Source organism: Melozone crissalis, unplaced genomic scaffold (assembly GCF_028551555.1).
Source record: "Melozone crissalis strain CALT ecotype California unplaced genomic scaffold, PUWL_Pcris_2 ptg000129l_1, whole genome shotgun sequence".
NCBI classification, from domain to species: Eukaryota; Metazoa; Chordata; class Aves; order Passeriformes; family Passerellidae; genus Melozone; species Melozone crissalis.
In genome coordinates, this window is record NW_026535903.1 from 224,175 (window position 1) to 247,827 (window position 23,653).

Here is a 23,653-nt window from a genome sequence, read left to right on the forward strand (position 1 = left end):
CAGGTGGAGAGGCTGGGGGGTTTGGCACGGCAGGAGCCCCTTCCCCAGCCCCAGCACCCACTGGGGCCCAGCAGCAGCTCCAGGGGCGATGTGGGTGCACCAGGGGCGATGTGGGTGCACCAAGGACGATGTGGGTGCACCAGGGGCGATGTGGGTGCACCAGGGGTGATGTGGGGGCACCAAGGACGATGTGGGGACACCAAGGACGATGTGGGTGCACCGGGGGTGATGTGGGGGCACCAAGGACGATGTGGGTGCACCAGGGACGATGTGGGTGCACCGGGGGTGATGTGGGTGCCCCCCAAGCCCCCTGCCCCACCTCCAGAGAGGAGTCTGTGACCCACAAGCTTTGGCCAAGGAGGGGCCCTGGTTTCGCTCCCCAGCCCCAGGGACGGCGCTTGGCTTCAGCAGAAACGCCTGGAGCTGCTCCCCTTCCTCCTCCTCCTCCTCCTCCTCTTCTTCCTTTTCTGTTAATTCTTGGGGCTTTTCTTCGATTTCTTTTTTTTTTTTTTTTTTCCTAATTTTTTTCCCCCGCCTCTCCCGTTTTGTCCCTCATTTTTTTTTTGTTTTTCTTCGTTTTCTCCCGCGGAAGCATCAAACGAAGGAGGAGAAGCCGGCGATGGGGGCCCTGGAGCCGGGGGCCAGGCTGCTGGGCGGGCGGTACAGGGTGCCGGGCTGGCTGCTGGGGGCCGTGCCGGGGGTCTGGGGGGTGGGAGTCCTGCTGCCCTTGGGGCGGAACAGGCTGCCCTGCTGCGTGGAGGTGCTGTTGGACAGCGGCGTGTGCTCGGGCTCGCCCGAGTCGCTCTCGGTGTAGCTGTAGGCCTGGGCACGGGAGATGCCCTTCTGCTGCCGCCGCCAGGAGTTGTAGTAGGTGGGGTCGCTGATGTAGTGGTTGACGAAGGAATGCGCCTTCTGGTGCGCGGGGTCCACCTCGTACTCGCTGTCGCTGCCCTGGAAAACAGCACGGGGAAGGTGGTCAGGTGTGGCACACACCTTTTCACTAAAAATCCTTTCCTCGGGATTTTTCCTTCTCTCGGGTCGGCTCTCTGTCCCTGCCCTGAGATGTGCAGGGTGTCTCACGCTTTCCAAGAACGAGTCTGGACTCTTCGCTTTTTCCGTCTTCAGGTTGTTTATTAATTCTTATTTACAAAATTTTCTTTCTGCCCAGCGGAGATCCGCTCAGCAGGGCAGCCACAGGCGCTCTGTGTCATCCTTTTATACTACAAACTACTTATATCATATTTACTCTTAATTCCCCATACCCATCACCTGTGTTAGACAGTGCACCTCTACTCTAAACCAATCCCAAAGTGCCAACATCACTGCAGAAAATGGAGAACAAGAGGAAGAAAGAAGGACTAGACACGTCCTGATTCCTCCATCTTGTCCCCATACCAAAAATCCTAAAACCTACATTTTCACCCTGGGAACACCTTGTTTTTACACCATTCAAACCTGTGTGGCTTCCACATCCCCATGCGTCCTACAGTGACAGGGGACAGCTCCCAACAGCCCCAAAATTCAATGAGGTCGGGCTCTGCTCCCTGAAATGAGAGGGAATGGCCCCAATATAAAGAAAAGGCGTTCAAGCTGCAGGAAGAAGAGCAGGATCAGCCTGTGCCCTGTCACGGGGGCACAAAGTGCTGGCACTGCCGAGCTCTGAGCCCTCTCTGTCCCTCCCTGTCCCAGCCCTGCTCCATTGGCAGCACTCTGCATGACACAGGGCTGCAGGGGCACCCCCCCAGCTCAGCCCAAGGGCTCCAATTCCTTACATCCTAATTTCTTAAACCTTAAAGAGAAGAAATCCTAATTTCTTAAACCTTGAAAAGAAGAAATCCTAATTTCTTAAACATTAAATCCTTGGGAATCCTGATTTCCAAGATCTCTTAGAAAAGATGGCTTTACTTGGCCATCCCAACTGAGTGAACTGAGCTGTGCCAGGGGATCTCAGGAGGAATTTCCACAGGGAAAGGGTGGCCTGGCATTGGCAGGGGCTGCCCAGGGAGGTTTGAAGTGCCCAAGGAAGGGCTGGAGGTGGCACTGAGAGCTCTGGGCTGGGGACAAGGTGGGCGTGGGGCACAGCTGGGGCTCGGTGATCTCAGAGGTCTTTCCCAGCCTGATTAATTCTGTGACTTCCAGCGCTTTCCTGGTGCTTTCCCAGCGCTCTTTTGGGAACGCTGGCCAGCACATCCCGAAAGTATTTACATCCCGAAAGCATTTAAAGGCTGGGACGGCTGCAGCATCGAGCACATCCCCAAAGTATTTGCATCCCCAAAGTATTTGCATCACCGAAGTATTTAAGGGCTGGGACTGCTGCAGCATCCCTGGGGGGTTTCTGCCTCTTGCGAAAACAAAACAAAACCTCACACAAAAGGTTCCTGAGCGCTGCCGAGGCCGCGCTGCCCCCGGGGCTGGCGGGGACGCTGTTTTTGGCCTCTGCCGGTAATTGGATTCAGCTTCTCCGGCGGCGCACAAAGAGCCCATTGAGGGCGGTGGGAACTGCCCCGCGCCAGCGCCAGCTCCCGCAGCTCTTCACAGCTCCTCAAAAGCCACTCGAGCCCCGCTCGGGCCGCGGCGAGAGGAGCCGGCATCTGCCAAGGAACAGCCGGTGCGGGCAGGGACGGGGGGGCACGCTGGGCACGGTCCCTCCCGCTCGGGGACAGCCTGGGCACGGTCCCCTTCTGCTCGGGGACAGCCTGGGCACGGTCCCTCCCGCTCGGGGACAGCCTGGGCACGGTCCCTCCCGCTCGGGGACAGCCTGGGCACGGTCCCTCCTGCCCGGGGACAGCCTGGGCACGGTCCCTCCTGCCCGGGGACAGCCTGGGCACGGTCCCCTTCTGCTCGGGGACAGCCCGAGGGACACACAGGACACTTCCCCGGGTGTCAGCCCCTCGGGGTCCATCCTGGGGGTGACGGTCCCTTGGCTCCACAGCTGCCCGTGGCCCCGGGGCGAGACAAAGGTGGCATTTTGTGGAGTTGGCAGAGCCGCGGGCGTTGCCACCAGCGACCGGGCAGCGGGACAGCCCCCGGTGACCTGCAGTGCCCTGTGGCCTGTCCCCAGCAGCGTCACATCCCCAGCAGAGGGACCAGGGGCTGTGCCAGCTTCCCTCGGGCGCTGTGGCACCGGGATGCGGGGATGGGGCGGGAGCATCAGGAACAGCTCCCAAACCGGGCACAGGAAGGGGCTGGTGCTCAGGGAGGGATCCCAGCACCCTCCCCATCATCCCCCCGGGTCCCTGTCCCCGTGTGCGGCCCCGGGGCTCACCTGGGAGTCAGAGACCTCGGAGGGTTTCTCGGTCAGGCTGCTGCTCTCGGCGGGGATCAGGTCGTTGTACTTGGTCACGTCCTCGTCCGAGTAGTGCAGGCTGCCGGGGCTGGGCCGGGGCGGGGACCTTGGGGACACACAGAGGGGTGTCAGTGTGTGTCACCTCCGCTCCGGGCTGGGACACTTGGGGACAACCCCCGGGATCCATAGGGATCACCCTCTGCCGTGCCAACCCCTCCCAAAACCCCCGATGGACTTTCAAGGGGAACACTGAGCAGATCAGGGGATCCAAGCTGTCCCCACCCCATGACAGAGCAGGGATGACCAAAGATGCAGCGGGGAGGGGGCTCTGGGGGGTCCCTACCGGGTGTAGATGCCGTTCTTCCTGCAGAAGGAGTTCTTGACCGAGAGGCGGCGGTTGTTGAGCTCCAGGGCGGGGAAGCTGCTCTCGTCCAGGCTCACCATCTCGCCGTGGCTCAGGGCGGCCGCCTTGGAGCTGTTCCCTGCGGGATGGGATGCTCAGCCTCCCCCAGGCCCTGGGCAGGCAGCACAGCACGGCCCGGGGGCTGGGGATGGCACCGGGGATGGAGATGGTCAGGGGGGCTGGGGATGGTCCAGGGGGCTGGGGATGGCCATGGGGATGGAGATGGCACCGGGGATGGGGATGGAGATGGCACCAAGGATGGGGATTGTCCCTGGGGATGGCACCAGGGATCTGGGAATGGCCCAAGGTTGGGGTTGTGGTGGCTCCAGAGTCACCCAGGGTTCTCCTGGGGACAGCCAGGAGGTGCCAGCCCTGCCCTGCCCCGGTGCCCCCAGCTCCCCACTCTGGGCTGTTTGCTTAACGAGGAGCTCTGGATTTTCCCCACAATTTGAGCCCTTGACAGAGCTAAGAAAACAGAGCTGTGTTTGCCTAATCCCAGTGACCTCGGCGAGCCTCCGGGCTGCTCTGCCTGCACAGCTGTCTGTGGAACAAACCCTTCATTTCATCCCAGGCTCCCAGCCCTCTCTGGGACACCACAGCCCCGTTATAGGGTGGCTCTGGGGCTCTGCAGGAGCTGCTCCCAAGGTGGGGTCTCCACACAGACCCCAAAGGCAGGGAGAGACCCCAAGAGGCTCCCACAGGAGCAGGAGGGTCCTGTCACCCCCCACCACTCTCCCTCGCCCACCTGAGTCCGACTTCTTGGAGTATTTCTTGCTCTGGCCGCGGATGATGAGCACGAAGACGAGCAGGAGGATGAAGATGAGCCCCACCAGGGCGATGACCACCAGGAACCACCACTCCTCATAGAACGGGTTGGTTTTCTGGGCTGGGGCACAGCAGGGAGGGTCAGAGTGGGACAGGGACGTGGGGACAGCCCTCTGCAGAGCACAGGGTCACCTGGGGAGGCCTGGTCCCCAAAAAGGGACGTGGATTTGGAAAGGGGGTGCTGGCGGTGGAACTGGGGCTCCGTAGGAGCCAGGGGTGGGTTCAGTGATGGCCACGAGAACAGAGCAACAGCAGAACCCTCCCTCTGGCCCAGGGGGGCCCAGGAACCCACCTGACACAGAGGGGGAAGGGGTGCTGGGGGTCCCGTAGCCGTAGTCATTGACAGCAATGACTCGGAAGTCGTAGCTGACCCCCTGCTTGAGGATGTCCATGCTGAAGGTGTAGGAGGTCACCTCCTTGGGGATGTCTTTGATGAGGATGTCCCAGAGCCCCTCGTCTGGAAGAGAAAACGGGGCTGGGGTTTTAGGGCTGGGATTTTGGGGCTGGGATTTTGGGGCTGGCTCTGCAGGACACCCCAGGGCCAGGGGTGCTGTCCCTCCATCCACCAGCCCTGCAGGTGCTGCCCTTGCCATCAGCCCCACTCAGCAGCGTTTTCCTCCCAGACATTGGGTCCTAACACCCAACCCAGGTCAGCACTCCCTGCCTCAGTTTCCCCTCTCCCAACTGTCACCATCACATTTTCTGGAAAAATCCCTTTGCCAGGACTTCTCTCCTGGGAAGCTGAGAAGCCTCAGAGAAAAATGAAAACAATAAATATCTCATTTGCCTCTTCTGTGTTTTGCTGCTTTGGAATGCGGTTTGGATATTGTTTATCCAACAGGTGGTTGTTTGATTGGTTTCATGTGAATTGTTTTGACTTAATGACCAATCAGGGCCAGGCTGTGTCAGGACTCCTTGAGAGTCACGAGTTTTCCTTATCATTCTTTGTAGCCTTCTGTCTGTATCCTTTATTCTTTAGTATAGATTTAATATAGCATTCTTTAATATAACACAGATCATAAAATAATAAATCAGCCTTCTAAGAACATGGAGTCAGATTCATCAATTCCTCCTTCGTCCTGGGGACCCAGCACACAGCACACCTGAGCCCACCTGAGCAAACACCACCCATCCCCACCTGAGATGCAGTGGTACCTGAGGGCCGGGCCTCGATGACGTATCTGGTGATGGGACCCTGGCCAGGGTCCCCACTGGACCAGTGGATGGTGATGGCCGAGCCATAGCGGGAGATGAAGGGTTCTCCAGGGGGGCCAGGGGCACCTGGGGAGCGGAGCACAGCTGGAGACAGGGCCACAAACTGGCCCAGACCCCGCTCCATCTCCTCACCCTGCGTGTCCCCAATTGTCCCCTGTACCTTCCCCAGGCCCCGTGGTGATGTTGGCCTCGACGTCCGGCCCGTAGGCGAAGGTTTTGGCGCGGATTCGGAAGCGGTAGGTGACGCCCTCAGCCAGGTCCTTGACCTTCATCCACAGCGGGCTGCTCCCCTTCACATCCACGGTCACAATCTTGCTGACACCTGCAGGGACAGGGGCTGAGCCGGGTCCCCCCCAGCCCTGCCCGCTGCCCCCGGCCCTGCCCTCACCATCCACGGGCGTGCAGGGCTCATAGACCAGCCTGTAGCCCTCGAGGATGCCGTTGGGCAGCGGTGGTGGCTCCCAGGACACGTTCACTGAGGTGGTGGTCAGCTCGCTGAAGCGGATGGAGCCGGGAGCGCTGGGGGCTGCCAGGGGACAGGGGTACAAGGGGACAGGGCCAGCTCAGTGCTCCAGGGACACCCCCAGCACCAGCCAGCCCCTCTCCCTGCCTCCACCCTAATGCTGGAGGGTTCCACAGGGCAATGAGTCTCCCAAAACCTTCCTCATCCTCAAGCTTAAACATTCACCTGCATGCAGCCCCACCCCACAAACGCACTGGATGCTCTGCTCGGGATTGCAGCATGAATCCCTGGAGCAGGACCCATGGAGACACGTCCCCAGGGAGCCCAGGGGCAGGAGGGCGCCAGGGGAGCCGTGCCAGGGGCCCCACCTGCCTGCTGTGTCCGTGCCCTCACGGGCACGCTGCGGGGCCCGTCGCCCGCGGCGTTGAAGGCGGCCACGCTGACCCAGTAGGAGGTGTAGCCCGTCAGGTTCTTCAGCTTCACGCTGGTCTCGGGCAGGAAAAGGGTCTTGACCCTGGTGCTCTGGTTCTGCCGCTGCTCCTCCCAGAAGTGGATCTGCGGGATAAGTGTGGGGAGCTGGATGAGGGACGGGTCTGACCCAGCTCGGCTTCCCTGAGCCCCCAAATGTCCCTGCCCGGGCTCCTGAGCCCCTGTCCCAGCCTGTGGCTCCAAATGTGCCCGAAGGAATGGAACAGCCCCTCCTCCAGGCTGTGCTGGGCGTCAGGCAGGGCTGGCATTGCCAGGGTGTGCTGAGATCGCCTTCCAGCCATGCCTGATTCCCGCGGGATGGGGACAAGCAGGAGGAATCACAATGGATGGGGACCGGGAGGTGTCTGGAGCATGGGCTGGGTACCGTGGCTGCATCCTAATGAATCCCAACTGCACCTGGGCTGCATCCCGACACATCCCTGTGCATCCCAACTGCACCTGGGCTGCATCCCAACACATCCCTGTGCATCCCAACACATCCCTGTGCATCCCAACTGCACCTGGGCTGCATCCCGACACATCCCTGTGCATCCCGACACATCCCAGCCCTATCCCGACACATCTCTGTGCATCCCAACAGATCCTGGTTCTATCCCAACACATCCCTGTGCATCCCAACACATCCTGACACATCCCTGCTCTATCCCGATGCATCCTTGTGCATCCCGACACATCAAGGCTCTATCCCGGTGCATTCCGGTTCTGTCTCGACATATCCCGGCTCTATCCCGGTGCATCCCAACACATTCTAGCTGTATCCCGGCAAATCCCAGCTGCATCCCGGCACATCCCGGTCGCATTCCAGGGCCGACGGCGCCATCTGCTGCTCCTCCGCCGCTCAGCACCGGGATGGGACCCGCGGGCATAATCCCAGAGCCCCTTCCCCAAAACCACTCACAGCATCCGCACCCTGCGCCCCCCAGGCGTTCAGCCCAGAGCCCGCCGGGCGGGCGGCAGCCCCCAGGGCACCGGAGGTACCTTGTAGCCCTGGATGTCGCCGTTCTGGCTCTCCACGGGCGGCGGCTCCCAGGTGACATCCAGCTGCGTGGCCGTCACCGCCTGCACGGCCACGCTGCGGGGCGCTGCGGTGGGCACTGTGCCGAGGAGGGGACGCGGTCACTGCGCTGATTGGGGTCCCAGCACGGCCGAGCCCCCTCCTGCAGCCCCCAGCCCTGCCAGGACTCACCTGCTTCCCCCACAAACACCTCCTGGGGGGGGCTGGGGGGCCCCTCGCCCACGGCGTTGTAGACGCTCATCCGGATCTCGTAGCGCCGGTGCTTGCTCAGGTCTGGGGGACAAAGGGAGAGTGGGACCCTCCCCGGGATGGGGCAGCCCCTGGGGGACTTGGCAGGGACAGGGGTGGCACTGGGGTGGCACTGGGGACACACAGGGGTGGCACTGGGGGACACACAGGGGTGACAGTGAGGGACACACAGGGGTGGCACTGGGGACACACAGAGGGAGGTAAGGGACATACAGAGGTGGCACTGGGGACACACAGAGGTGGCACTGGGGGACACACAGGGGTGGTCACTTACTGTCCAGTTCGTACTGGGTCAGGGACACCTCGCTGAGGTTCTGCACGGCATAGACAGCTGGGGGGCAGGAGAACAGGGGGGGTTAGTGCAGGGCAGGGGGGGCTCCTGCCTCTGAGCCCCCACCCCACCACGGGCCAGGGGTCCCCAGAAATGGCCCTGGCACCCCCAGGTGCCAACGGGGCTGTGACAGCACTGAGGAGCATTTCCATCCTCCAGCCCCATCCCCTGAGTGCCACCAGCCAGGTTTGGGCATTGGGGTCTGTCGGAGAATGACTTAAAGAAAAGGCCATGAGACATAAAATTGAGAGAAAAGTATAAGGGAAAAGTAAGGCCGTTTCTAACAGTTCTCAGCCTTCTGACTTGTATAAACAATTAGACTCTCTCAGGCATCATTCTATAAACAATAAAGTTCTCAGCTTGTCTTCCCATGGCAAGCAGAACACCGTCCTTGGGAAGGCCTGTTATCCTGAGAACAGATGTAGAGGTTTTGGGAACACTAGTTTCTGTTTTAGTTTCTAGTTTCTGGTTTTGGTTTCTGTTTTTAATAAACAATTGTAGGTATTCTAAAACAAAGGGAGTGGTTAGAAGTTTCTCTGTTAGCCTATCATGACATTGGATTACAGAATATTCATGGCGTTCGTTAGCACTGTTATTTAAGGTGATTGATTGATCAATAAAGTTGGAGTTCGATGCATTATAGGATGGTCGTTCTCCCTTCATCTCCAACAAATGGTGACCCCGACGTGATAGCGAACGCTTTCGGGGATTGCGAACACCACGGGGAGTTCGATGCATTACCAGGATGGTCGTTCTCCCCTTCACTTCAATATATGGTGACCTCCGACCGTGATAGCGAACACCACGGGGAAGCGAACGCCACGCGAAGTGAAGACAGGTTCGGGTTCCGTAAGATCGAAACTGCAGCCGGAACGGCGAAGAAGCGCGGAGGACAAAGCGGAGGGTAACCCGCCGGCCCGCGCCGCGCTGCGAGCGACTATACAGATAGGCTCGTCCGAGACATGCGGCCGCGACCTTGATTTGAAGAGCTGCAACGTGCGCACATAGGTATGGAAAGGCAAGCCGCATATGAACTTTTTATTACCCTTTTGCAAAAACGGCAAATTAAGGGAATAGATTTACAGAAAGAGTTACCAGGTCTTTTAATTTATGGCCTAGAAAGGGGGATCTTTATAAATCCTCACACAGTTCACGAATTGTCTGAGTGGCGTAGATTTGGTGATTTATTGTGGCAGGCTACGTTAGATGATGATAAAACTGCTAAGAAGTGGGGTAAATTATGGCGGGTCGTTAACACCGAACTGTTGCGGATTCAAGCTGAAAAAAGGGCTGCTCACCAGGCTACTGCCGCTTACGATCGTAACAAAGAATGCGATCAAGATAGGGAATTTGATAAGAACGCGGGAATTCCTCTTGGTCCCGCGACGCGGACAGTTTTATTACCTGCTTCACCGCCTCCCTCGGAAAGCCAGGCTATGAGTCATACTATGAGCCAGGCGCAGTCCGCCTCGCTGCCCGCCGCGCAGCCCCCCCTAACGAGCCAAGCTCCGCGGGGTGCCCTGTTGTCTGCTTTGCCGCAGGCTACACAGAGCACCTCTGACTCTCCCGTACCTGCTGCGTCTCAGCAGCTGGGGCCAGATACGTGTACTCCGTTCCCGATAAGCGATCAGCCGGTCCCTGGGTCGGAAATCGGCTTGGCGGCGGCGATTGCGAGGGAAAGACGGGACGCGTGGGCTGCCCTGGCCAAAGATGCAATTGACAAGGGAGATCAAGAGCTGATAAGTTCGGCTCGAGAATTGGCTTGTCCGGTTGTCTTTAACCCCCAGCCTGGAGGAGGTTTTCAAGCCACAATTAGCGCTCTTGACTGGAAGCTGTTATCTCAGTTGCGAGCTACTGTTAGTCAGTTTGGCTTTAAAAGTGAACCAGCTAAGCAAATGCTCGATTATATTTTTGACACCAGTATCCTTCTTGTTAATGATTGTCGTGGGATAGTTAAATTAATTTTTACTCAACATCAACAATTGCTGTTTAACGCCCACTGGCAAGCTTTAGCTAATGAGTGTGTGGCAGTTCAAAGACAGCCGGGGGATCCCTTGCATGGTATCACTATTAATGAGCTTATGGGGCTGGGGCCTTTTCTTCGTACTGATGCACAAGCTTTAATAGGTCAAGAAAAGTGCCGGGAGGCAATGCGGTTAGTCAGACTCGCGATAGATATGGTGAAGGAACCAGGAGGGATACCAGTGTATATGGGAATTAAGCAAGGCAAAGATGAGACATTTGATGCTTTTGTTGGTAGAGCTGCGGCTGCAATTAAGAGAGCAGGCGTGCCAGAATATTTGCGCGAGGTCCAACTCAGGCAGTGTGTCCTTCAAAATTGTAATTCTGCTACTAGAAACATACTTAATGCTTTAGGTGCGGATTGGACTGTAGAGGAAGCATTAAAGGGGATGGCTCTTATACCAACCAGACAACAGGCTCTCGTAGTAGACGCAATAAAACAGATAGGAATAGGCTTGCAAGAACAGGCAAGGTCCTCTCAGAGTCAGGTGTTAGCCGCTTTTGCACCTCTTCAAACGTCCGCTGCGTTTGCAACATCAAATAAAGAGGGCCGCACGAAATGCTGCGAAGGCACGGGCCGCTTGCGCCGGGAATGCCAAGCACCGAAGAAGCCGCCGCCGCAGGAGCCGAGCCGCGCCGCCCCGAGAGCGGAGCCGCCGCCGCAGAAACCAAGCCGCGCCGCGCCGGAAGTGAACAAAGAGCGCCGCGGGGGGAGCGACCGGAGCCGCATCGCCCTCATGTGTGAACTGGGGGCCAGATGTCCACGGGCGGCCAGTTGCTGCTTGGGAACAGTGACTGGACATCAGAGAGCAGGTGATGGAGGAGCAATCATGCTGTGCATTGAGAGTTTTCGTCCTGCACACTCCTTAGCAGATTCCGACTTCAGAGTGCTTTTTCGAGCGGGAGCGTTTCTCCCTCTGCCCCGTAGCCGGCAAAAGCTACAGTTTAAGATCTAACAGCCGTAATAACTGTGACTCTTGTCAACAAAAGAAAAGATTCCTATTGCAATTAAAAGATTAGTGAAACTAAACAAGCGACACCAAGGACTATTGCTGTCAGGATGTTTTTCACCTAAGTTAGTAAAGATCTTTTGTTCTCCCCAGCACAGACTGTAAAGCAGAAATCAGCGTAAAGGCCGATTTGGCTCGGCATTGGTTATGCTGTCTTGGAAACATCTGTATTACCACAGACTTTGAACATCAGAAGCCCGGATGGCTGGGCCGGTGGAACATTAGACTTTAAAGCTGTGCTTTGAAAAGTTTAAAAATGTTGAGATGTGTTGGATTGATTGTATGAGTGAGATGTTGTGAGTGTGTTTTTGGTATAAATGCTGCAGCAAAAAAAACGTGAGAAAGGTTGTTTTGGTTGAGTGTTTTGGAATCGGGCCCGTGAGTGAGTTATAGTGAATGCCATATATTATTTCTATAGTAAGTTTTATCTGTTATTAAGTAGTTTAAGTTGGGTTATCAATTAAGTGCCATTAAATGTTAAGGTTAAGTTTGTTGAGCTTGTTTTCGGTTGGGTTCGAGGTCTGCTAAGTTTAAATTATATATAGGTTTGAGTTGTGTGAGATTTAAAGAAAATTAAATTTTGTTAAGTATTATTAAGTAAGTTAAGTTAGATTCTGTTAAGTTTGAATTAGATTTAAGTGATTTTACATGATTTGCAAATAAGTCTGTTAAGTTAAATATTTTAAGTGCCTTAAATGCATACTATCTTTTCACCACTCCAAATTAACAAAGGACTGAGAATCACCCAGTTGATGCCATTTGAGCCAAATGACTAAAGGATTACAAACTGAAAACTGACTTTGAACATTTCTGGGAAGCTCATGAAAAAAGGTGGATGTGATAACTTCAAGGACGAAAAGAATCATTTTCAGGCTTTTTCACCTTCTCTCCAGGTTCGCATGAATGAAAACAGTTAACAGCTTTCTTTTCTTAGTCCAATTACCACCTGTTGTGCAATGCCTGATAAGGCCTTAACACGCCGTTGCCGGACGACCAGAGAACTGATTGACATTATTGAATCATTATCATCTTTACATATACGAGGACTGGCAAAAGAGGACTGTCTTGAATGTCACAGCCCAAATTGTGCTGCTTGGGTTGCACTGTGTTGTGGGGGTTGTGATCAGTTGTTACTTTTTCATTTATGGTGCCACACCTGTAATTATAGGCACATCTGGGAACATAATTGGGAGCAGGCACTACGGAATTAGACAAGGCTAAACACTGCTTCAGCTTCAGACCTTTATAAATCTCATGAGCAAAAATCTTAGCTTATTATCGATGGGAGGTACAGTGTATTTTGAAAAAGGTTAAAGATCAAAGTGCTTCATATATAACCTCAATAAGGTGTAGAAAACTGGTGCCTTTAACACAACATTCTGTTGTAGGCCCTATAAGAAGAGATCCCAATCAAGCATTAAATAATTGCAGTTCAGCTTTGATTACTCTAATTTCCAAAGGATGAGTCAGCATAAACAGACATGGGCTACTCTGGATTCATCTCTAAACCTGGAAATAGTGTCCAAACAGCTTTATAACCAGTGTAAAGGCTACTATTATGACACCTAGGAAATTATCCACAGGAATATTTCTAATTTGTGGAGATAGAGCCTGGAATGGAATACCAGCCCAAGTGCAGGGTGGATCTTGTTATTTAAGCAAGTTATCATTATTCCACCTCTGAGCACTGGTTCTGATCCTTCTCCACAGGATCACATTTCTGACACTGAGTGTCCTGTTTATCCTCAGGCCTTTGGTGCAGCTGAGCCCTGGCAGAGCGGGGTCTGCACTTTTGGAGTTTGTTACGAGGCCCATACGAAGCTACTCTGAAGTTTAAAGTGTTGCCAAGCATAGTGGATGAGTTCCCTTCTCTTTTCTTTGCCCCTGATAGTGAACAGGAGAACCTGGCAAACTAACCTCTTTTCTCTCAAAGAAAAAACGGGGGAAATGTCGGAGAATGACTTAAAGAAAAGGCCATGAGACATAAAATTGAGAGAAAAGTATAAGGGAAAAGTAAGGCCGTTTCTAACAGTTCTCAGCCTTCTGACTTGTATAAACAATTAGACTCTCTCAGGCATCATTCTATAAACAATAAAGTTCTCAGCTTGTCTTCCCATGGCAAGCAGAACACCGTCCTTGGGAAGGCCTGTTATCCTGAGAACAGATGTAGAGGTTTTGGGAACACTAGTTTCTGTTTTAGTTTCTAGTTTCTGGTTTTGGTTTCTGTTTTTAATAAACAATTGTAGGTATTCTAAAACAAAGGGAGTGGTTAGAAGTTTCTCTGTTAGCCTATCATGACATTGGATTACAGAATATTCATGGCGTTCGTTAGCACTGTTATTTAAGGTGATTGATTGATCAATAAAGTTGGAGTTCGATGCATTATAGGATGGTCGTTCTCCCTTCATCTCCAACAGGGGTCCCCACAGAGGACAGGGCCAGGCCCTGCCTTGGGCTCTGCCCTTGTCACTCGTGTCCCTGCTGCCACCAGGGGCTGGGGACACCCAGCAGGATGTCACACAGAGGATGTCACACAGAGGATGTCACACAGCCCGTGTTAGGTGCAGACACTCCTGTGAGGCTCAGATTTGTGGACACAGTGGGACAGAGCCGGTGACAGCACAAAAGGACATTTAGGGACCACAGCCCTGGTGGCACAGGGGAGCTGGTGACAGCTCCAGGGGCACAGCCTGACCCTGGTACCAGGAGATGCTGTGGGTGCTGCACTGCTCAGGTCCCAGCTGCCACCCCCAGCCCAGCCCAGCCCCTGTCCCAGGGTCACTGTGGTCACTCACGGGTGGCGCTGGGGTGCCCGAGGCCGCGCAGGGCGAAGCCCCTCAGGCTGTCGTGCAGCAGCTCCCGGTAGCGCAGCCGGAACCCCAGCAGGATCCCGTTGATCTTGTCCTCAGCCGGGGGCTGCAGGGTGGGCAGGGAGGGCAGTCAGGGGCTGCTCTGGCCCACGGCTCCCTGGCACCCTGGTGCCACCTGGTGCCACTCCCTGGGCAGGGCAGAGGGGACGGTACCTGCCAGCGGATGAGCACCGACGTGGTGGTGTGGGGCGTGATGGAGAGGATGGTGGGCGCCTCCTCGGGGGCTGTGGGGGAGAGGAGGGTGGTGAGGCTCAGGAGACGCCCAGGACAAAGGAGGATTTGTTCCCTCGGGCACGGAGCCGCTGTCCCCGCCCCGGGAGGTGCTGACCCGCCTGCATGGTGGTCAGGGACTCCGACTCCTCGCTGTACTCGCTGTCCCCGATATCGTTCGTGGCCTTCACACGGAACTTGTAGGAGGTGAAGGGTTTCAGCCTGCAGGGAGCAGAGCGGGATGGGGACGGGGCGGCCAGGGGGTCACCCCCGAGCCACTCCCTCCCACCGCCCATCACTCCCCAGCACTTCTCACGCCATGGGGAAACTGAGGCACGGGGAAAGCACCCGGAGCATCCCCAGCACTTCTCACAAGATGGGGAAACTGAGGCACGGGGAAAGCACCCGGAGCATCCCCAGCACTTCTCACAAGATGGGGAAACTGAGGCACGGGGAAAGCACCCGGAGCATCCCCAGCGCTTCTCACGCCATGGGGAAACTGAGGCACGGGGAAAGCGTCCCCAGCCGCTCACCTGTCCACGACGAAGGCGGTGGCGTTGTGGCTGACGGGGGCGGAGTGCAGAGCCCACTGTCCGTCGGGCAGCTCGCGGCTCTGCACGGTGTAGTAGCGCACGGGGGACAGCCCGTCGCTGCCCGGCTCCCAGGACAGCAGCACGCTGCGCGCCCGCACCTCCTCCTGCTGCGCCAGCGGCTTCCCGGGGGGCTGCGGCCGGGCTGGGGGACGCGAGGGGCTGCGAGCGCTGCGGGGGCACCGCCAGCCGCCCCCCGCCCCGGCCCGGAGCCCCGTCCTTACCTCGCTTCTCGGTGGTGACCACCAGCGCCTCGGCCGGCTCGCCCCAGCCCTTGCGGCTCTGCGCGGTGACACGGAACAGGTAGGTGGCCTCGGGCTGCAGGCCGGTGGCCGTGAACTGCCGGGCGCTGGCGTCCAGCACCTCCACGGCGGCCGCGGGCAGCGCCGAGGTGTTGAGGCGGTGGCTGACCTGGTAGGCTGCGGGGAGGGAGCGCAGTGGGGGCGCTGGGGAGGGGACACCAGCCTGGAGCCACCCCCTCCATCCCAACCTGCTCACACCCAGCCCGGGACCAGCATCCGAGCGGGGAATTTCACCCCTGAGGGCTCCCGATGCCCAGGGAGCTGCTCCCTGACAATTCCTGTACCCCCAGGACCTCTGCATCCATCCCTGAGGGCTCCCACATGCTCAGGGGATCCCAGGGAGCTGCTCTCTGACAATCCCTGTCCCCACAGGACTCTGCATCCCTCTGCAGAGCATCCCTGAGGGCTCCCAGGTACCCAGGGAGCTGCTCCCTGACAATTCCTGTACCCCCAGGACCTCTGCATCCCTCTGCAGAGCATCCCAGTGTGGCTCACTGTCACAGACATCTTTTTATGAAAATCTTTTCCTTAAGATTTTTTCCTCCCGAGAAGCCGAGAGGCCTCAGGAACAAAATGTAAACAATGGTTATCTGCTGCTGTGGAATGCAACAGGTGCATCTGGGATTGGTCTCATGTGGATGTTTGTAATTAAGGGCCAATCACAGTGAGCTGGCTTGGACAGAGAGTCTGGGACAGCTGCCTTTGTTATTCATTCTTTTCTATTCTTAGCCAGCCTTCTGATGAGAAATTTATCTTCTATTATTTTAGTATAGTTTTAATGTAATATCTATCATAAAATAATACATCCAGACTCCTGAAATATGGAGTCAACATTCTCATCTCTTCCCTCATTCGAAAGCCCCTGTGAACACGGTCACAGCCCACCCCAGGTGCTCCCCACCTACCCAGGATGACGCCATTGGGGGCTGCTGGTGGCTGCCAGATGAGCCTCACCAAGGTTGTCCTCACCTCAGGAAAGAGGAGCCCCACGGGGGGCCCGGGCACTGCAGGGGACAGATTGGAGTCACTGGGGAGTGGGGAAAAGATCCCAGCCCCTGGGAGCCCTGGGTGTGCTGGGCAGGGCGAGAGGGATCACCCCGGAGAACAGGGATAGGGTGGGATCAATCAGCGGGATGGGATGGGATCAATGACAGAGGGATGGGAAAGGATGGGATCAATCAGCCAGGGATAGGATGGGATCAATCAGCCAGGGATGGGATGGGATCAATCACCCAGATAGGGTGGGATCAATCAGCCAGGGATGGGATGGGATCAATCACCCAGATAGGGTGGGATCAATCATCCAGGGATGGGATGGGATCAACCACCCAAGGATGGGATGGGATCAATCACCCAAGGATGGGATGGGATCAATCAGCCAGGGGTAGGACAAGAGGGATCGATCACCCAAGGATGGGATGGGATCCATCACCCAGGGATGGGATGGGATCAATCACCCAGATAGGATGGGATCAATCAGCCAGGGATGGGATGGGATCAATCACCAGATAGGATGGGATCAATCAGCCAGGGATAGGATGGGATCAATCAGGGAGATAGGATGGGATCAATCACCCAGGGAAAGGATGGGATCGATCAGGGAGATAGGATGGGATCAATCAGCCAGGGACAGGGTGGGATCAATCACCCATGGATTGGATGGGATCAATCAGCCAGGGACAGGGTGGGATCAATCACCCAGCCCACCCAGGTGCTGCCACCTACCATCATCCAGCGTCCTCTCGAGGACAGGAGGCCGGCTGGGGACACCGTCACCCATCCTGGTGAAGGCCAGCACCCGGATCTCGTACAGGGTGTACTTGGCCAGCCCGGTGAGCTGGGCACTGTGGGAGGCATTGCCCTCTGCCAGCCAGAACTGGGCACGGGCCTCCGAGCCCTTCTCCTTGTACAGCACCTGCAACACAGCCCGTGTGACACGGCCAGTGTGACATGGCCCGTGTGACACAGCTGGGCCACCAGCTCCTGGGGGTGGCATAGCTGGGGACCCCACAGCCTGCAGGGCGATCCCCCTAGGGAAAGCTGTGCTGCCCACGGGCAGGAGCTCACCTTGTAGCCCAGGATGAGCCCGTTGCAGTCAGCCTCAGGAATGTCACCCCATCGGACCAGCAGGCTGCTGGAGGAGGTGGCCACTGCTGACACATTGCTGGGGCCGGAGGAGGGCACTGGAGGGGGCAGCAGAGAGGGTCAGCGGCCAGATTGGCCAAGGTGGGTGCCCAGTGCCCAGGTGGGCTCAGTACCTGGCCGGATTGGCCGAGGTGGGTGCCCAGTGCCCAGATGGGCAGCGGTACCTGGCCACATCAGCCCAGGTGGGTGCCCAGGTGTGCTCAGTACCTGGCCCCATTGGCCAATGTGGATGCCCAGTGCCCAGGTGGGCTCAGTGCCTGGCCACATTCACCCAGGTGGGTGCCCAGTGCCCAGGTGGGCAGCGGTACCTGGCCACATTGGCCCAGGTGGGTGCCCAGGTGTGCTCAGTACCTGACTCCCGCGTGCGCCCCAGCACCGGGGGGCTCCAGGGCCCGGGCCCGATGGCGTTGAAGGCCTGGACCTGCACCCGGTACTCGGTCCACTCCTGCAGGTCCTCGATGGTGAATTCCCTCTCGACGCGGTCACGGATCAGCTGCAGCGCCGGCTGCCCCCGCCCGTCCGCCCGCGTGTACCGGATCCTGTAGCCCACCGAGTCGGGGCTCCCGTTGTACTCCTGCTCCAGGAGGGGCTGCCAGGGACAGCCGCTGTCACTGCTGATGTCCCGCAGCCCCCTGAGCTCCATCCCCCTTCAGACCCCCTGACCCCTCACCATCCAGCGCAGCCACAGGCTGGTCTCGCTGGCCGTCCTCAGGGTGACATTGGCAGGGGCCATGTCCGGGGGGGCCTGCAGGGTCTGGATCCTCCTGGAGGGCAGGCTGGGGGGGCTGGTGCCCACGATGTTCACCTGCCGCATGCGGAAACTGAGGGAGGACAGGAGAGGGGGTCACGGTGTGGGCTGAGAGGGCTCCAGTCCCCTGGGGAGGACAATGGGGTCACAGTGAGGGACGCAGGGATGGCAGCATGGCACCAGCCTGGCGCTCACCTGTAGTAGGTGTAGGGCTTCAGGTTGGGCACCTCCATGGAGCGCGTGTCGGGCTCGTTGGCCAGCTGGTGCACGAGCCCCCACTCGCCGGCCTCGCCATTCTGGCCCACCTGTGGGGCGGCAGTGGGGTCAGTGGGGTGAGCTGCCCCCAAACGCCTCCTGAGCCCCCTCCCGAGCCCCCCTGTACCTGTGCCTCCACCTGCCAGCGGGAGATGGAGGTTTTGCCATCGTAACCCGGGCGGAACTGGATGGTGACGGAGCGGGGGCCGATGTTGGAGATGCCCAGGTTGGTGGGGGCACCGGGGAGCTCTGTGGGGACAGGGCAGGGTGGGTGGCACCGGCTGTTTGTCCCCAACATTGTCCACAGCCCTCCAGCACCCCAACACTACCGTGCTCACCTGGGGGGACCCCCGAGGAGATGGTGGAGGAGGAGAGCTGTCCCTGTCCCTTGGAGGTCATGGCGGCCACCTCGATGGTGTAGGTGGTGAGGGCGGTGAGGCCGGTGACGCGGTACTCCAGGGTGACGTTGGGCAGGTAGTGCGTCACCCGCGTGTTGGTGCGGTTGTACTCCTCCCAGGAGATCCGGTAGCCTGGAATGCACCCATGGAGTGTCACCCCTGGAATGCACCCCTGCATTGCCCACCCCTGCAGTGTCATCCTTGCAGTGTGTCACCCTTGCATTGTCCACCCCTGCAGCATCACCTTTACATTGTCACCCTTGCATTGCCCACCCCTGCAGCGTCACCCTTGCGTTGTTCACCCTGTGGGCTGTGTGGGGACAGGGGTGGGACAGGGCAGGACAAAGGGGAGATGCTGTGGGGGAGGAAAAGGACACGAGTGTGACTGCAGGGTGGCAATGGGACACAGGGGACACTGCTGCAGAGCGGGAATGGGACAAGAAAAAAGGGAAGTGTTGCAGGGTGGGAAAGACAGCGATGCCAGAGCCAGCACCTGCTGCTGCTCCCTTACCCGTCAGGATCCCGTTCTTCTCCAGCGGCTCCTGCCAGCTGACCTTCAGGGACGTATCCAGGATGTCACTGAAGCTCAGGTGTCCCACGGGGCCAGGCACTGCCCAAAACCACCCAGACACTCAACACCCAAGCACAGAATCCCTCAACACCCACGGGACCCCCTTGGACGGAGCCGGGGGGCGGGCAGGGTCCGTCCCGAGGGGTGGGAGCCTCCCCGTACCGTCCTCGTGGGTGCGCACCAGCTGTGGGGGGCTGCGCGGGCCATCGCCGGGCGTGGTGAAGCACAGCACCGAGGTCAGGTACTCGGCAAACTTGCGCAGCCCCGGCACGTAGCCCACGTGCACGCTGTCCTGGAAGTTGGGCCGCACCGTCACCACCGTGGCCTCGTCCTCGTGCTCCGGCTCCCAGGCGATGAGCTGAAGGGGAAAGGAGATGCCACGAAGGTTCTCCATGCCAAAAATACCACCTCCGGCCTTCTCTTATTAATTAGGCGTTGATTAACGATCAATTAAACAGCGCCGGCATCCAGCGCTCCCCGCACCGTTACGGAGCTGTGATTAACGCCATCGATAACGGGATCCCCCCCTTGCCCGCATCCTGGGCATTTAATTGGTATTGTGCAAGATAGCCTCTAGCAACTTAATTAAACACTAATTAGGCCCTAAAAATACTAATCAAAAATACTAAGTGGCGTTTAATAGGAATGTTAAATATCCTGCTCACGCTGGTTATCTCATTGAGCGGCAATTAAATTCCCAAACTTCTTTCGAGTGGATTAAAACACAAGTTTAATGTTTTAATTCTATTTCATTAATGTAAGTTTGAATTAATTGCAATTTGGAATTAATTACAGAGCATGGGAGACTCCGAGCCCATGCAAGTGTTAAATAACAGTAAATATTATTTTAGCAGTCAGGAGAGCGCCAATTAAAATCAGGGATTTCAGCGAGGAGGAGCCAAGACAGTTTGTGAAGGTTGACCAAGTTTTCCTCACAAGCTGTTCCATTTTTGGGAATCACCCTCACCTTGTAGCCCTGGTTGATGCCGTTGATGAACTGGGGGCTGGGGGGGTTCCAGGTGAAGCGGATGGTGGTGGAGTTGGTGGCCTCAGCCTGCACATTCCCTGGAGGCACCGTGGGCACTGCCAGGATGAAGGGACGGCTCAGAGGGACAGCTCCATGAGATCCCCTCCATCAGCTGGGTGCCCACCCCAGGTCATCCTTGCCTAGCACCTCCACACCCATCCTCCTGCCTCCCATCCCATCCCACCAATGACACCCCACTGATGCTGTTGGGGTGCCCACCAAGCTCCTGCCCACCCCTGACTGCCCCTGCCTACCTCCCTGCAGGGTCCACTCTGTCACCTTCATGCTGTAGACCCCCAGACCAGCGCTGTTGTAGGCGGCCACCTCAATCTCGTAGTTGGTCCAGATGATGAGGTCCTCCAGCAGGAGGTTGTTGACCTCAGCGTTGGTGATGTTCTTGAACTGGTACCCCACGGGCAGCCCGGCCAGGCAGTACCTGGGCACCAGGAGCCGTCAGACCTGCCGCTGTCCCCACCAGCACCAGGTTTGGGGACCCTGGGCACCCCAGCTGGCACCTACCGGATGATGTAGCCCTTGAGGACCCCGTTCTGGTGGCTCTCGGGGGGCGGCTGCCACTGGATCATGATGGACTGATTGGTGCGGCCGCTGGCGATGACGTTCTGGGGGGGCGCCGAGGGCGGCTCCTCGGGCAGGGACACCCTGCAGGGACAGGGCAGGGTGAGCAGCGGGGTCACCAGCCAGCCCCCCCAGGACCCCCCCCAGGCCGGGCCTCACCTCTCCGTGTCCTTGCTGAACTGTCCCCTGCCCACGTCGTTCACGGCACACAGGCGGAACTGGTAGGAGCGAGCGGGCACCAAGCCCCGCACTGTCACCGATGTCACCTCGGGGTCCACGCTGGCCAGCAGCACGGTCCAGGGCGCATCTGGGGGAGAGGGGACAGCAGGGTGGGGACCTGGCCTGCAGGACACTGGGGTCCCCAGCCTGGCTGACCCATCCTGGGGTCCCCAAGCAGCGTCCCCTGCAGCAGGGTGACACTGGGGTCTTCTCAGGGGGCGGCAGCAGCCCCTTACTGTTCTCGGAGACCTCCACGACGTAGCGGAGCAGGGGGCTGTTGCCGTCGAAGGGCTTGGCCCAGGTGAGGTTGATGGCCCGTTTCTCCTGCGGGCTCAGGGCGGCCACGGGGCTCTCGGGGGCGTGGGGGAGCTGCCTGGACAGGGGGGTTAGGAGGGCAGGAGGGACGGGGGGCACAGCCCCGGGGTGCTGGCAGGGTGAGGGGGGTCTCACCGGACTCGGAGGTGGGCGCTGCGAGAGTCGTTGCCCCCGGCCGAGATCACCTTGCAGGTGTAGGTGCCGATGTCGCCCGACCAGGTCTGGGAGATGTGCAGGGTGCCCACCTCGTCCAGGCGCACCCGGGGGCCGCTCTCGGGGCCCAGCGGAGCCCCGTCCTTCTCCCACACGTACCTGTGCCAGGGGGAGCCAGGTGTGCTGTTGCCCCGCAGCCCCCAGCGAGCACAGGGGACCGGGGCTCGCTGTCAGAGGGCACCAGGTGGCACTGCAGGACCACCAGCGCGGGGCTGAGGAAGGAGACCCCCATCTCCCTCATCTCCCTGCCCAGGACAGCACTGACAGCAGCCAGGTGAGCATCCCGGGGATGCCTGGACTCCCCAAGCCTCTCCCTCACCTGACGTCCACGCTGGGGTCATGGGTGACCCCACAGCTCATGACAGCCTTGGTGCCCTTGATGACACTCTGGTCCTGTGGCGGGTCAGTGATACGTGTCCTTGCTGTGGGAGGGGACACAATGACCCAACCAGCACTGCAGGGGTGGCACCAGCAGGGACAGCCCCAAAACCCAGCACCCATCCCCAGAGAGCTCCATCCCACAGCACCAGGGTGGTCCCACAGCCATTGGGGCAGGGTCCCTCCCTGGGCAGGGTCCCTCCCTCTCCTGGCCCACCGTGAGCCCCTTACCCCACACCACCAGGTCAGCAGAGGCCTCGTCCACGCCGCGGGAGTTGGTGGCCAGGCAGGTGTAGGTGCCAGCGTCAGACAGGTGTGCGGGGCTCACCAGGAGGCTGCCCGACTCCAGCAGGGTGAATCGGGGCAGCTGCACCGAGCCGCTGGCCAGGACCCGCTCCCCTGGGGACACGGTGGGGCCCATCAGCGCCACGGCCACCGGGGCAGTGAGGACAGGCTCCAGGCCCCTCCCCAGCCCTGTACCTTTCTGCCAGGTGATGGCCGGGCGTGGCGCCCCCGAGGTCTCGCAGTTGAGGATGACGGCCATGCCATCGATCACCGTGCTGTCCTGGGGACCCCGCGTGATGTTGGGGGCGATGCCTGCGGGACACAGAGGTGCACAGCCCCCCTGAATCCCCTCCCTGTGCTGTGCCCAGCCTGGATCTCTGACCCAGAAGGGTTTCCTGGGCTCTCTGAGCTGTCTGTGGCCCAGCACCCAGGGCAAAGGGGGGGTGGCACCTACTGGTCACGGCCAGGTACGTGGTGGTCTGCACCTCGCCGGCCGCGTTGCGGGCGAAGCACTGGAACATTCCGGTGTCGTCGGGGAGCAGCCCGCTGATCTGCAGGCTGCCGTCCTCCAGCAGCTGGAAACGGGGCAGCTTCTCCAGCTGCAGCAGGGCAGCGTCCTTGTACCAGGCCATCTCGGGAGGGGGGACACCTGCAGGGGGACGGGCACGTCAGGCACGGGTTGTTGGTGGCGCACGGAGGGTGCCGGGGAGCAGCTCACCCTTGGCCTGGCAGGGGATGGCCACCACCTTCTCCATCTCGGCCGTGATGTGCCTCTCCGGCTCCCTGATGAACTGAGGGGGCTCTGCCGAGGGAAGCAGGAAATGGGAACGGGGACAGAGCCTCTCCCCAGGGTCCTTGGGATGACCAGTGTCACTCCTGTCACCTCCCATGCCTGCCCCAGCCCATGGCACGCGGGGTCTGGGGTACTTGTGGGCAGGAGCTCACCCAGCATGGACAGGGAGGTGCCCATGGGCAGGAGCTGACCCAACATGGACAGGAGCTCACCCAGCAGAGACAGGAAGGCTCCCAAAGGCAGGAGATAACCTGGCATGGACAGGGATGTGCCCAGGGACAGGAGCTGACCCAGCAGGGGCAGGGAGGTGCCAATGGACAGGAGATAATCCAGCATGGACAGGAATTCACCCACCATGGACAGGAGCTCACCCAGCATGGACATGGACGTGCCAATGGACAGGAGCTCACCCAGCACGGACAGGGAGGTGTCAATGGGCAGGAGCTGACC

General features: G+C 58.7%; 1 protein-coding gene across 2 annotated transcripts in view; it reads right to left on the bottom strand.

Annotated features, from left to right (window-relative positions):
- Positions 1–594: 594 nt before the first annotated feature.
- The window catches only part of SDK2 (sidekick cell adhesion molecule 2), a 56,647-nt gene continuing 33,588 nt past the window's right edge, over positions 595–23,653 (bottom strand). For both annotated transcript variants that reach the window (XM_054293172.1, XM_054293173.1), the window contains 38 exons: positions 23,129–23,212; positions 22,865–23,059; positions 22,606–22,722; positions 22,357–22,524; positions 22,067–22,169; positions 21,670–21,846; positions 21,456–21,592; positions 21,160–21,307; positions 20,944–21,084; positions 20,679–20,860; positions 20,365–20,480; positions 19,560–19,755; positions 19,338–19,436; positions 18,767–18,958; positions 18,556–18,677; positions 18,369–18,478; positions 18,096–18,246; positions 17,777–18,014; positions 17,348–17,463; positions 17,006–17,195; positions 16,186–16,284; positions 15,203–15,397; positions 14,922–15,123; positions 14,507–14,610; positions 14,332–14,402; positions 14,104–14,224; positions 8,220–8,276; positions 7,868–7,969; positions 7,660–7,775; positions 6,561–6,747; positions 6,118–6,255; positions 5,890–6,051; positions 5,670–5,795; positions 4,807–4,971; positions 4,435–4,575; positions 3,630–3,768; positions 3,266–3,392; positions 595–951 (listed from right to left, as the gene is read on the bottom strand). In XM_054293172.1, coding sequence (XP_054149147.1) covers positions 595–951; positions 3,266–3,392; positions 3,630–3,768; positions 4,435–4,575; positions 4,807–4,971; positions 5,670–5,795; positions 5,890–6,051; positions 6,118–6,255; positions 6,561–6,747; positions 7,660–7,775; positions 7,868–7,969; positions 8,220–8,276; positions 14,104–14,224; positions 14,332–14,402; positions 14,507–14,610; positions 14,922–15,123; positions 15,203–15,397; positions 16,186–16,284; positions 17,006–17,195; positions 17,348–17,463; positions 17,777–18,014; positions 18,096–18,246; positions 18,369–18,478; positions 18,556–18,677; positions 18,767–18,958; positions 19,338–19,436; positions 19,560–19,755; positions 20,365–20,480; positions 20,679–20,860; positions 20,944–21,084; positions 21,160–21,307; positions 21,456–21,592; positions 21,670–21,846; positions 22,067–22,169; positions 22,357–22,524; positions 22,606–22,722; positions 22,865–23,059; positions 23,129–23,212 — 5,591 coding nt within the window. The remainder of the gene's footprint in view (positions 952–3,265; positions 3,393–3,629; positions 3,769–4,434; positions 4,576–4,806; positions 4,972–5,669; positions 5,796–5,889; positions 6,052–6,117; positions 6,256–6,560; positions 6,748–7,659; positions 7,776–7,867; positions 7,970–8,219; positions 8,277–14,103; positions 14,225–14,331; positions 14,403–14,506; positions 14,611–14,921; positions 15,124–15,202; positions 15,398–16,185; positions 16,285–17,005; positions 17,196–17,347; positions 17,464–17,776; positions 18,015–18,095; positions 18,247–18,368; positions 18,479–18,555; positions 18,678–18,766; positions 18,959–19,337; positions 19,437–19,559; positions 19,756–20,364; positions 20,481–20,678; positions 20,861–20,943; positions 21,085–21,159; positions 21,308–21,455; positions 21,593–21,669; positions 21,847–22,066; positions 22,170–22,356; positions 22,525–22,605; positions 22,723–22,864; positions 23,060–23,128; positions 23,213–23,653) is intronic.